Source organism: Egretta garzetta, unplaced genomic scaffold (genome assembly GCF_000687185.1).
Source record: "Egretta garzetta isolate BGI_Z169 unplaced genomic scaffold, ASM68718v1 scaffold68, whole genome shotgun sequence".
NCBI lineage: Eukaryota > Metazoa > Chordata > Aves > Pelecaniformes > Ardeidae > Egretta > Egretta garzetta.
In genome coordinates, this window is record NW_009260774.1 from 5,915,362 (window position 1) to 5,928,438 (window position 13,077).

Genomic DNA, 13,077 nt, shown 5'->3' on the forward strand with positions numbered 1-13,077 from the left:
AGCTTTACATTCCAAGGTATTTTAACTCTACATTGCTCTTTAAAGTACCCAGAATGCAACAGGAAGTTCGGTTATATTTCCATTTTTCTTATTGTCCCCTCAGCTTAAAAATCAGTGGAAGAAATAATTTTTAAGAGAATTTTTTGTATGTGGGATAACGTCTACAGTAATCACAGACTGGTAGCAGCAACAATACACGCTGTAAAAAACCTATATACTTCATTGCTAGTGCTTACTTTCATAAAGTACCACACAATAAAATAGTCAATTTGGTATCAGAACCAAACATCCTAATTTTAGTGATGTTTTCAACTCAACACACTCAGAAAGAATACCTGATGTCAGGAACTGTGTTTAAGAGCATAGCTACAGGAGGCTGTATAGAATATTTAGGTGTCAGTGTGTGAAAAAAGTAGTCATGCTGTAGAAGAACAGGCCTGGGGCATTCATGTCTCTGAATCACTGCCAGGATCAGCAGATCGTCACTGTTAGGAGGATGCCACTCTTTCTGCACAGCCCTCAACTATCATTTCATATCACTGTAAGAAGGGCAAGACAGTAAAATTAAAAACAATGGATTAAAGGAAGACAAGAATGAAATGCAGTTATTGGACCCAAAGAATGGGTTACCTGTATTTTGTGAAAGAAGTTTGCTATGCATTTTATGCTCAACTTTTAATTGCCTCAGATTCTTTGCTCTGGTAGCATACACAAGATTTATTACATACTAAAGACATCACTCTACAATAGCATAAAGTAACCAAAAAGACAAAACCGTTACACAATCAGGAATGGGAAGGTTATTTAAATCCTAACTGTATCAGAGGCTGAGCTGAAAAAGCTATTGCCACTTTAAGTAGTGGAGTGTTTGAATTGCCCTGCAGGGCCCTGCAGAGTGCTATAAGGAGCAGCTGGGTCAGAGGTTTGGTGCGGTGTGGGGGGGCATAGTGGTGTTATTATTGTTAAATGTTAATGTAGGATTACATAGTTTTCCAGAGCCAAGGCACTGAAGATTTCTTTTAATTAAATGCTACTGAAAGATGGTTGTAATTACACTGGTTTGCACATTAGATTTAGAGCATATAATAAATTCTTACCTTTAGCTAAGCTCACAAGCTTATTTACCTGGATGAGGCAAAACTTGGCTTAAAACTGAGAACCTTAATAATCCTAACAACAGATTCTGCTGTTCTATCAGTTTCCCATGTATGATTACTATCCACATAAATCTAATTAAGCATCAGCTAGCATGAAACTACATTCAGGATTAATAGAAAAAAATCCAGATAGGTACAGCATACAAAGTTTTTACAATATTATTTTGTATAATATGAATTTGGAATTTCTGATAATTCCAACACAGTGCTTATCTGAATTAAAAAGAAAGACAGTGTGGGTCCATCTAAGGAACTATAACTCTAATGAATTGTAAGATGATAATATTATTGGGAAAGACAATCAATATCAAAATCATTGTGAATGCAATTTTCTGTTTGTTTAGGAACAATTTACATGCTAATTTTTTAAGGCAGCAAACTTACTGTGATGATATTGATTTCTTATACATTTTCTCCTACCAGTACAAAACTAATTAACCAATAAGCTTCTTAATCTGTTAGTCACTCTTACTCAAAATTTACCTACCATTTAGGTACCAAGAAAAATCCTTTCAGTTTTATTAAAGTTCACTTACCTGAAAAGTATAAAACCGGGTCCCATTAGGAGGATGCACTTTAGGAGAGGCAGAGACAGTGTTCATATCCGAGAATATCATTTCTGGTCACACACACAATACAATCCACAGAGAGAGCTACAGATGCAGAATAGAGTGCTAAGCTCGGAGATAAATCCTTTCATACATTTAGGGAGGTAATCGTACAAAATGCAGTCTGCCCCATCCGTTCAGACGTATAGTGACAGCACTTTGAATTCCCCACTCCTACATCTGTCAGCTAAACTGTAAGGTCATCGCTCCCTGACCTCTAGCTCAGCTAGCCCTTCAAAATATGCACACTGAATAAAAATTAGAAATGTCGAAGAAAAGAGAGCTAGAACCTACAGTACATGGAGCTTGTGCAGAATCTGGCAATGCTTTGGACCTGCCCATCTGTTCTCAGTGATAATCACCTCCCTCCACCACAGCCTTGCAAAGTGATTATGCTAAGCATCCCAGCTAACCAATAACACACAGTTTCATTTCAAGCAAGCACGCACAGTGAAAAACAGAGGACCTCTTCTGACTAACCTGAAGCATGCCTTGTGTTCAGTTTATAGCTTTTATAGTATTTGATAACAATGATAGTTTTGTCATTGCAGTTGCTGATAGCTATGTTAACACATACCAACTTGCTTTGAATAACACAAAGGTGGGGTTTTTTTTGTTTGTTTTGACTGTCTTACCTAGATAAAAGAAAAAGTATATTGCTCTCCAAATCAATATTTTTTATATTTCTTAATTTTTGGGTGCTACTACAGACTGCAGATAGTGGGAAATAAATATTTGTGAGACAGTTTACAGAGCTACAGACAGTTTAAACATAATACGCATTATAAGCCTCTCTTTTCTCATTCTTTTCTAATTCTTTTTTGTCATCTTTAGTCTGAATCTCTCTTTAGGAAAGGTTTACCTAACATTACTAAGTATAAGGTTGAAATCTGTGCTTCACAAAGCTATAGACTTGCAGCTTAGCTCATTAGCAATACACAGTATCTTAAAAAAGTTATTTTTTAAGGTCGATAATACTTGTGAACACCTGCACTGAACATCCAAAATGCACTGACTGCATTTTTTCTTCATACACAGATAATTTGAACTACATGAAGACATTAAAGAAAGTAATGTTCAAAGAACTTGACACCTTTTAGCAACAAAAAATAAGGATTCCATTTACAAAAATTGAAAAGTAGGGTTTCAGTAAAGGGTAAAAAATGTAAAGTGGTTGGAAAACTAACTTTACATGTTCTGTCAAGCACTTTGTATTTTATTCATAAGGTTTAAAAGAGAGACAGAGAAACCACTTAAGAAATGGTACTTTCAAAATGAAACTTGTCAAAAATCTAAAAGCCTGGTGAGTTGCCAGGCTGCCTCTGTTTTCTGTTCTGTTTTATCTTAATGCTTTTAGCAACCGAAGATAACACAGCTTCTAAAGTAAAATGACTATGAAAGGAGTTGGGATAGATGCAGAGATGTCTGTCTGTTTAAAATTGTATGGCAGTGTGGTGCATACCACAATAATCACATTTTGTAAACCATAGAGAAAAATCCTCTTAGATCCTAGTCATGTCTAACAGTTTCTTATAATTACCATGACATTGCTTCTATAACATTTACTGAATCAAAGCAAAACTACTGTCTGGGACGTTTTCTTGAGACCCAGATTTCAGATTACAGATTATTCTCCCCTCTTTGAGTTCTCTTCCAGAAGATCTAGATGCATATGGTATTAGCAAAGGGGTCCCTCAGCTGGTCAAAGGAAAGATATCAGATTGTTGGTAATCTGAGTATAGAACCTTTTATTCTGAGTTGATACTTTCTTCTTTAAAATCTACCTACCAAACGTGCTATTTCCCCACAGTGCAATGAATAAAGTTTCCTTTATGGACGCTTAAAATCATTTGCCCTGAAAGATGACAGGAATTTACCTCTTAGTTTCCTCACCAATTGCATAATTTGAAGAATTCATGTGCAAAATCCTATGTACATTTCTCCAATAGACAATTACTTTCACTACTAAATAACTGTACCTATTAGTTTGCACTTCTCTTACTTCAACTTTCACTGTTTAATCCTCATTTCTACCAGGGATATAGTAAACTCAGTTCATCTTCCCATAGTGGCATTTACTAAACCTTAAGCTAGTTAATTCCTAAAACAATATTGTCAACATCTTTAAGAAATGGTCAATACCAAAGTTAAACATAACTTCTCTAGTGACAATTGCAATAATGCCTTTCATGATCATAACACTATTGCTGTATTTTGACTTGCTATTTCCCTATTTGTTCCTAAAGGACTGTACACCATCTTCTAGCTGCAGCCTTCCACTAGGAGCTCTTACTGGAATCACTGTCCACCATGACTTACCTGCCCATTATTTTGAAAAAAATACTGCTTTTCAAAATACTGCTCACGATCTTTTATCCGTTGTTTTGGACTTCCTGCTTAGGTGAAGGAATTTGCACTTAAAAAAACCCAACAACAACAACAAAACCCAAAAGCCTCCCCTCCCCCTGCATTTAAGTTCCAATAAACACGTCTCCCTAGACAGTCAGTATAGATCTGGAGAGAAGGCATGGCAGTATAACTGTTGTTCTATCTCTCCACTAACTTTTACCTCATGTGAAAATGCTCCTAGTAATGACTACAAATTTTCTTTTAACTCAGGCCAACACCGTGTTCTTGTAGGACCCTCATGGAATCAGAAAGTAATTTTGATGTAACACTCAAACGGCTTGAAAACATTTGTGTAAACCAGATTTTTTCTGAAAAACATGAAACCAGTCTCCTCTCATGAACTGGTGAGAATACAGATAAATTCGGTAAAGTATGAACTGATCCATGGCAGAATGCGTGTTCGCAATTACAGCGAGACACAGTCCCATTTCAGAAAAGCCAGCAGCCCCAAGGCTGGGATTCAGCAATGTCCTCAGAACAAGGAGTTGAAACCAGGACTCCTATGCCGAATTGAATGCCACAACCACTAAGCTGGGTATCAAGCAACATGGCCTGAAAGTGAGCAGAAAGTGGAACAGGATAAAGGAAACAGAACAGATCCAACAGAACAAATGCAGAAACAGACCTACAGACCATGACTACAGCTCAGTGGTAGAAGCGCTACAAAGGATGTAATCCCAGTTCAAACACTTGCTCCGATGAGGCTTCCAATGAATGATTTAATTATTCCATGAAGTGAAAGAGTTGTAGTGGGGGAAAAAAAAAATCTCCTATATGAAAAGAAAAAAAAAAAAATCCTACCTGTTTAAAAGTATGAGATGTGGCAATGCTCCTGAGATGGATTTAGTTCCAATTATGTATGTAATGAATGTATGAGTTACCAAGCTCTGAATATACATGTGTTATGTTGACTTTGCATTTTAATTAGACACTCCTCTCTAAAACTTCGTGTGGTATAATTTTTACACTGTTATAATTTTTATACTGTTTTTATAGTAGATATACAAATGTAGATATATGTTCATATATGTAGATATGTAGATATATAGATATGTATTAAAAACAGTAAGTTACACATCAAAAAAGAAAGAATATATATATCAGACTGCTATGTGAACTATGAAAATTCAGGGACGCTAATACAAAAACTTGTATCGCTGACTGCAGAGACAAGATGCACTTTTTTAAAATTGACAAACACACAGCTTTTTAATATGCTAGTGCTTGTGTGATATAGTTTCTCTTCAGAATATGTAGTGCAATAGAAAAGCAGATGTTTTGAGTTAAGATTTAAATCACCAGCTCTTATTAAATTAGGTGAGTAATTATCCAGAAACATGGACTTTATATCACATACTGTTCTCATTTCTGTCTCTATCAGGGAAAACCATGTTAAAGAAACATGCCTTCCTCCAGAAGCAGTGGGAGTGTGATTTTCAGAATGTTACAAAGCTTTCACATTAAACCTAGACAATATCACTTTTACTTCACAGACTCACAGAAACCCTACAAAGCTTCCAAAATCTACAATACTGTACCTGAACTGATGTTTCTTTAACATCTGCTGTTGTAGACAAAAATATAGAGGGAGTATCACATGATACATTACTCATCTGGCTAAAATGCCCTGAATTTGCTGTAAATTGAAAACTGTTAATGTTTAAAGAGTTCTGATCTTCAGCTATGAATGGCTGAAAAGATTTTAAACCTTTACCACAGTTCAGACAAAAGATATTCAAATTGCATATCAAATTGCAATGAATACCTTCCTAAAGTCACACATCACATCTAATTGTTCTCCACATCCAAATTAATCTACAATTCCTTTTAGCTCATTCAATGAAGTTCTACACCAGAATTATTTTCATTTTTTCCATCAAAAAAGCAACAAAAACCCGTATTATCTGACAAATGAATATACTTTCAATAATGTATAAAACTCATACATGTCAGGTTTCAGAAACTAACCTTTCCCAGCTGGTATAGCTCCAAGAAAGTGAAGTGGGAGAGAGAATTAAGGAAAATGAAACATAGGACAAGGAAGTTTTTGCTTCCTTTCAGCCTTCTGGTACAAACAGAAAATCATTTTAGAATGGAAGACTTGTAGAAACAGTTCATCTTATCTTATTGATAAGTAAAGCCTGTTATTTATCCTGTTTCTGTAATTAAGAGCTGCTTATCAACATTTTCCATCATTGTTCTTTGTTGCTTTGTATCTTGAATGTACAAATACCACTGCTTGTACAGGGAAGTGTGTCTTACAAGAGCAACTGCTGCTACCAAGTCAGTATGCACTTATGAGCCCTATTTTAATATCAAACATAAGGATTTGTGTAACCTATAAGGCAAGTACACTGCAGACTAAAATATCATGGCAGCTATATAAACTGTATGTCAGCAATAGTAAAGGATAAAACATGTCCCAACAGGCATATTCTGTATGATGGCTTCCCTTTCAAGGACAAGAACAATGACTGAAACATTCAGAGAAAATTCAAATATGAATGTAATTCCTTCTTGAAGTACCCTTGCTTTGTTGTCTATACTGGGACATTTTACAAAGTATTGCAATTATTTTGCAAAAACAGAGTCAACAACATTCACTAATCGACTTCAAACTTTCATAACCATTTACCTTTTAGGTGGCAAACTTCAGAATTCATTTTTCTAACACTAACTGTCTCTATGCTATAAAAGGTCAACAAAATTAGAATAACTGATTCAATATCTAAGTGAGTTTATGAATACAGGAACTAATCCAGAATACATTTTCTACAACCTATGAAGTATGCAGTCCATAATCAACAATCATCAAATGCAACCACGATGCAAGTAAGTCCAAAAGACTGATTTTGCAATTTGTTTGCTTGGGCAGAAGCAAAACTTCCCTTCCTTTTGTACATTCTGGACAGGGAATTGTTGACCACAGCTAGGACTCTTGTGCAGCAGTGGCCTACAATAATCTGGCCATCACAGGTATAAGAAATTAATTCTCACACTCTCAAGACTTATTGATTAAATAGTTCTATATCTGACTCCCTTTCTGCTAGGTTCAAAAAATCTGGGATGTGCTATCCAAAGTACCATTCTGTTATTCTTGAAACACTTCAAATCCTCAGCACTGGATCTGTGTTTCCTCTATATAACTTGGCCATCAGTAAATCATGATTTTACACAGAAGCTTGTTAGGTAACTGAAATGAACCTGATATAAACACTGTTTTTATCTATTTTTAAGTTATGTGTTGATGACAGTGACTCACCAAGTGAATCTAAAAAAGAAACTGAATGAAAATGTAATGCTTGAATATAGAGAAGTGTTCTGGACATTGAGCATAATGTGAGAGTTAGAGGAGAGGATGGCAGAGTTGAGAGAATGTGTAATGAAACAAAACAACAAAAAATTGAGGGAAGACTTATCTCTGTTCCACTAAATTGTACCCTACCTGATTTGAAAAGATACATACTTTTCTCCATGACTCTTGGGCTTCAACTGCCAAAAGCCCAGATACTAGGCTATATTTAGTACACAACCTGTGTCCTCTGCCGTTCACTTTTGATACCAGGAATGACTACACTTCTGTTTTGTGGCATAACTACATATTTCATGAAAAAGTCTAGAGGCTCTTTGGAATTAAAGACACTTTTTAATTTAGAATCATAGTGGTGACTGCATTTATGAGTATTTTTAATATGCTTCCAGTCAAATCTAACATTAACTCTTGATGAATCAAGACCAAAAATTCAAAAATAATGTGATTGCAGATGGTAGCAAAGAAATAATGAAAACAGTCAGCTTGTTATTTCACCTTGCATCGTATCACTTAGGTATGACTTTTGTTATTTACATCCTTTAAGTTGTTTATATTGTAACATTATACACAGTCGGATCACTGTACTTGGCAAAATAAGAGTTGTTTCTTACCAGTAAATGTAGACTCTAAATCACGTAAATTACTGCAAAAGATCACAGTACATTAAGGATAAGAGAAATTATGAAAGAACATAAGAGATTATAATCATTGCCTATGTATCATCCTCAGCAGAGAGGCTTTTTCTTTTTAAGTGAACATCTTACATTATGTGCCTCATCATGAGGTTAAAAATAGTATGAGGGCCTATGATGGAAAAACAAAAGAAGATACAAATTTGAGATAACGTGTTCAAGCACTACAACTTAGCACAGTTCACTATGAATAGATATCCTCTCTAACCTGCTTCTCCTCCTTTCAGAAAATATTTTTGCTTCCTAATGGTATTTTTATAGTCATTTTCATTCTATTTATTTATTTTATACCAATTCTTCAATCTTTATATACACTGAAATATATCCTGTACTAAGAGTATAGAAAATATTCAGAGAGTAAACTACTAAAAAACTGAGCAGCAGAATTATATCTAGAAGATAAAGGTTGTCAGGAAAGCTTGTGCCAAGGCAATTGTCTTTGTCATTTATTTCTATTTCTGTTCCATCTGGAAAATATCTTTTGTCTTAATGAGTGATTCAAGTTGCTACACTGGTCCTTTGAGTTAGAACTTAAAGAACTGAATCAAAAGCTAAAATTCACAACTGATTAGTCCCATATTTTACATGGGATCTGGGAATACTCACTTGAGTAAGTATTGTGGATATCAGTAGGCCTTTGTAAAAGAAGGTCTGTTTGTTTTCTTTCTCAATTAAAATGTCGTAATTTTTCCATAGTGTCAGTTAACATATTTCTGAATGAAATGAATGTAAACTACAGAAAAAGGAATAACCAGAATAAGACACATAAAACTGCATAATCATGACTTCTTTCACATTGTGCAAGAATAGAAATATTACTGATGTTCTAATAATATTCCCAAGAGCAGATTTACCCTAGTAGTTTTTCTGTCTTGAAGCTAACTAGTGCAACGATTCTGAATGAGATTACAACCCTTGGAATTGGAATCTGCTAAAGGATTATTAAAGGGAACAATATTTACAGTCATACTTCCAAAAGCAGTAATTAATTCGGTTGTTTAATTGAAGACATCTTTGTAATTTTCAAGGATGCTCAGTCTTTGAATAGCCTCTCTAAGTCGCTTCAGCCCTGCTGCTGCTGATAAGAGCCATTTTGAGCATCACGTCTCACTGCTGTACATGTAACAGGCCAGGTACTTGGAGTGTCTAAGCAAGTTTGAAAATATCAGACCTGTTGCTCCCACTCTATTCACAAAAATGTAGTCTTCCACAGGTGATGAAAAATTCCCATTTATAGCTAAAGACAAGCAATCAAACCTTCTAATGCTTTTTTTTTCTTTAAGTACATACCACAAATCCGTAATAACGTATTAGCTTGAAAAGGCTTCAGGACTTGGCTATAGGGCATACCTCTTGACTGTCATACATATAGCCTTATAAAGATAAGTGGTCATGGTAGAAAGCAGAAACAGTGTCTCTTCTAAAAATCTATCCTATTTCTTCTGCACTTGTCCTTAACCTCTTGATGCCATTTTCCCTTTCAAAAGTGCAGTGAGAGTGTTTGTGTAGTGATACTGTCTAAAATAATCTTTCCAACACAGAAAAGATATGGGATTATAAACCAAAACATTCAATACTGTCTTGAGAGCAAATGGCTGTTCCAGCTCTTGACTCAGCAGACTTTCATTTCCTCTTACAAGCTATTATAAAAATATAGAATGACCCAGCAACTGCATACCTATTAAGTAAAAGCAAACGTTGCGTTTTTCTGGGAAGAAAATTATGATATACAAATATGGTTAAAAGATACTTTTCCAGTGCTAGGAAATGTGAATTCAAATAAAACTAAATATTTTTGATTTTTTATTTCCTTCATAAGTCAGACTTGGGCAATCATAGAATACACTGTTCTGTTTAATGCTAATTTAATGTTGATTTTCAATTATCCTATTTATCATCCTGAAAATTCTGAAAGAAAAGTTAAAAGGCAACAATGTAAAAACTCCATTTGCCTAACCTTTGGGCTGAATGGCTTCAAAACATGCTAAATCCCAAAAAAGGACTTTCTAAGTTTTAATCTTCACAATAGACACCTTAATTCTTTATTAAACATGTTTTGAAAAAAAAAAAAAGTAGGATGGGATATTAAGTAAGATAGTATTTATAGGACATAGGAAAAATAAGGTATGTTTTATTATCCTTCTGCATTCAGTGTGGATGACATAAAAAGGGAAAAAAATTCCCTTCAATATTTATGCAAGTGACTAAGCAGCATTATTCATCATTTATCTTGCCATGCATCTAAGAAGTGCCATAAAATTATAAGCAGTGTAATATACACGTTCTTAACATTCTTATGGCTTAATCTGTATCTCTAGCTAGAAAATCAAGATGAAGATACATAAATAATTAACAAATGCGTGTGCCAATATTAACTGAAGAAAGAACTGTCTTTATTAAAGATCATGGTCTAAAAAGATACACTGGGACAGGACGGTCAGGAAAAATAGCTACTTGACAAAAGGATAAAAATGTAGTCAAACCTAAATTAAACACTATGATACTGACACAGTACTGCTCTCATCTTTAAACAACATCTTGTCCCTTCTGCATGGCAGCAAATGACTACTGCCCGGTGTTCTGCACTCATAGTTCATTTTGAAAACGCTGAAAGCTTAATGGTAAGACTATAAAGTCACTAGATGAAAAGAAGAGCATTATTCATGGACAGAGAGCTTCAGGTGGAGTGATACCAGGTGGGGAAGCAGAGAATTATGCGGCTGCTATTGAGCAAGGACTACATCCCCACTTTGAGAGTTCCTCACCAATGTACGTAAGGTAGCTCTTCCATTTCCTTCTTTCAGGGAAGCAAAGGCAGGAATGAACATCAGCATCTTCTGGTGGGCTCTGTTTGCAGTGTAAGTGCCAGTGTCTCTATGCATTATCACAGCCTCCCTTTAAAGTCAATAAAGACAGGCACTTTCAAGGGGCACTGCTTCTGACCTATTTTAGATGTCTATTTTAGTTTGAGATGAATCACACCACAGAGGTGGGTGGCAGTAAAGACAGAAATGCCTACGCTGTAGATGTCTGAAGTTAGGTGCAGTGAATCCTACCCTGGGAGCCTGAACTGGATGTTGAACAAGTCATCAAAACATGACAAGAAAGTATGATAATCAAGGACAAAAAAACCACACCACTGATTAAGTACACCTGAGGGGAATTTACTATTAGAAATCACTAGTCCTATAACTATGTGAAACAAAAACAAAACCACACAAACCTGAAAATGGCTTTTCATATTTTCCTAAAACAAATGATGCAACATCTGCAGCAACAAATTCACAGTCACATCCAGATTCAGTCTGCTGTTATATTCACATGCAAGAGTAACAACCCAGACTAAAATACAGAACATCATGGAGCATGGCAAAATTAACTGCAAAATTACTCACATTTTAAAAAGGGAGATATTGTGACACAAACAAGTTAAATCACATCTACAAGGTTAAATAACTTAGGAACATCAGGCCAGGCAACTCCTAATTCTTAGTACTATATCTGTGCTTATTTCATGTTCACTGCACCATGAACATGTCTCTTACGTACATTAAATGGATACAGTATACATTTATTACGATTCAAAGCTCTGAATTTTATTAAAAATTTCATATAGTATCAGGCAGCTTTAAATTTTGATAAGTGTCAAGTAGAGGCAATGTTAATTAATATGTTTTTAAGATGGCATAGGAAATACTTAAAATTTTGTAGAGCACCATATATATAATGAACTTAAGATGTATATAAAATATATGCACCTATGGATAATATAATGGCAAAATCACAGTACTTGTCATGTGTAGAAAATTGAAAAAAAAAATGAAAATTGAATTGCATTGGGAAGAATTTACATTTGGAAAAAAAATGGCACAAGCCAACCTGAGATTTAACCTGCATTATCCATACAAGAGTTTAGTCCTTTCCTGAGTCTGAGGTAGTACATATTCTCAGCAATACCCTATGGGAAAGATACCCACAGAAAAAATACACACAGAATATAATTTTTTTGACTTCATCAGTTTTAATTTTTTTCATCTTTCAACTTCACTCACTGGCCTCTATTCTGTTAAGAAAATAAATAGATACATTTGGTGTAGCTCCTCTATAGCAGTTACATTTTACATAAATATGTCGTGATTTATTTCTCCTTTAATCAAACAGTGCTAATCCTGACAAACTCTATTCACTTAAAAATTCCTTCTTACCCCTAATAATTTTCACTGTCTCTGCATCTCCAGATAGCAGCTTACCATGACAGAACATGTCTTGCTCCTTCTCTGCACATCCAGATGGAAATCAAAGGGAAACATTTTATCTTACTCCTACTCCCATCCATTTACCAAGACTCCAAACCTTCTAGCTGGCGCACAGAAAACAGCACTGAAATTGCAGTTAACTGTGGTTTGCTAAGATTGAACAACATTACACCTCAGAATAAACAGGTGGCATATGAACCAATTTATACAAGCACAAACACAAATTGTAACTCAAAGCTTTCGGACATTGACCAAGAAAGAAATTTCATTAATTGGCAGAATGGTTTTCTACATTTGTACTCTCTGTTTGACTGAAAAAACTAAGATGACCATGGACGTGGTTTGACAGACAAGCAAGATAGAACAGTTGGGAAAATAAAACACAGATGAGTCAACAATTTAAATAAAACTTGTGATTTTATTTTTTTTAAATTTCAAATGACTCATTCATGATTATCTCCCCATAATTTTCCATTACATACACTCCACCTCATAATATCTGAACAGATGAACTTTGTTTCTGTTCAAGCTAAACAAGATATTTTATTGCTTCATACGTCTTTGAACTGCTCACATATTAAATTAAACAGTGATCTCTTAATTTGCTTTGTAAGAACCTTGAAAAATTCTTCCTAATTTCTG

At 34.9% G+C, this 13,077-nt stretch overlaps 1 protein-coding gene across 3 annotated transcripts in view; it reads right to left on the bottom strand.

Annotated features, from left to right (window-relative positions):
• Positions 1 to 13,077, bottom strand: part of PPFIA2 (PTPRF interacting protein alpha 2) — a 333,320-nt gene that overhangs the window by 232,361 nt on the left and 87,882 nt on the right. For 2 of the 3 annotated variants that reach the window (XM_035901686.1, XM_035901685.1), the window contains exon 1: positions 1,694 to 1,774. The exons of the other annotated variant lie outside the window; for it this stretch is intronic. In XM_035901686.1, the coding sequence (XP_035757579.1) occupies positions 1,694 to 1,774 (81 nt within the window). Of the gene's footprint in view, positions 1 to 1,693; positions 1,775 to 13,077 lie in introns of those variants that run through there. 3 annotated transcript variants of the gene reach the window in all.